This window comes from Tarenaya hassleriana, unplaced genomic scaffold, assembly GCF_000463585.1.
Source record: "Tarenaya hassleriana unplaced genomic scaffold, ASM46358v1 Cleome3, whole genome shotgun sequence".
In the NCBI taxonomy this organism is placed as follows: domain Eukaryota; kingdom Viridiplantae; phylum Streptophyta; class Magnoliopsida; order Brassicales; family Cleomaceae; genus Tarenaya; species Tarenaya hassleriana.
The window spans coordinates 7,007,637-7,008,605 of NW_010966177.1; the positions used below are offsets into that span (position 1 = coordinate 7,007,637).

The 969-nt window shown below is 50.8% G+C and overlaps 1 protein-coding gene across 2 annotated transcripts in view; it reads left to right on the plus strand.

The window, feature by feature from the left end:
* Positions 1–257: 257 nt before the first annotated feature.
* The window catches only part of LOC104819860 (transcription factor MYB44), a 1,841-nt gene continuing 1,129 nt past the window's right edge, over positions 258–969 (plus strand). The window contains exon 1 of one of the 2 annotated variants that reach the window (XM_010550132.1): positions 258–954. In XM_010550132.1, coding sequence (XP_010548434.1) covers positions 361–954 — 594 coding nt within the window. In that variant the 5' untranslated portion in view covers positions 258–360. The remainder of the gene's footprint in view (positions 955–969) is intronic. The other variant, XM_010550130.1, reaches the window with a different exon arrangement.

Genomic DNA, 969 nt, shown 5'->3' on the forward strand with positions numbered 1-969 from the left:
TCAATAGAGCTATTTCAATGGCGTTTTCTTTCGTATTTCTATGGATAAAATTGCATTTTTTTCTTCTCGGATTCAGTTTACATTTGATAATGTGAGTATGCATATATTATTATATAGACAGTAGAATTTAGATAAATTAAAAAAATATATTTAATGTTAAAATCTTTCGGTTAATCAGTGAGAAGTAACCGGCTGAATCGGTGACCCTTGACATTCCTTTCCGTATAAATACCCCCTCTCGGTCTTATCCTCTCAACCGCCCTGCAACCAAAAAAAAAAAAAACTTCTAAAACTCCCGACCAAAAAAAAAAACAGAGGAAGAGGGAGAAGACCGAACATTTCTGTTAAACAAGATCGGAGATGTCTGGTCCGAGCCGGAGAGAAATGGAGAGGATAAAGGGGCCATGGAGCCCAGAGGAAGACGAGCTGTTGCAGAAGCTGGTCGAGAAACACGGTCCCAGGAACTGGTCTCTGATAAGCAAGTCGATCCCTGGTCGTTCCGGCAAGTCTTGCCGGCTCCGGTGGTGCAACCAGCTGTCGCCGGAGGTGGAGCATCGAGCCTTCACGTCAGAGGAAGACGAGACCATCATTCGAGCCCACGCTCGGTTCGGTAACAAGTGGGCGACCATCGCTCGGCTCCTCACCGGCCGAACCGACAACGCCATCAAGAACCATTGGAACTCCACGCTCAAGCGCAAGTGCGTCGCCATGGTTCCCGGTGGAGAAGGGCAGAACTGTGATTTTGCTACCAACGGAGGGTACGATTGTGATCTGACGGCGGAGCAGCCGCTGAAACGGACTGCCAGCGGTGGATCCGGCGGCGGAGGGGGGTCCACCGGGTTGTACATGATCCCAGGAAGTCCGTCGGGGTCTGACGTCAGCGAGCAATATTCTAGTGAGCCATGTCCTCCGCCGTCGCACGTTTACAAGCCGACGGCGAGAGCTGGCGCGGTGGTTGGTCCGCCGGTG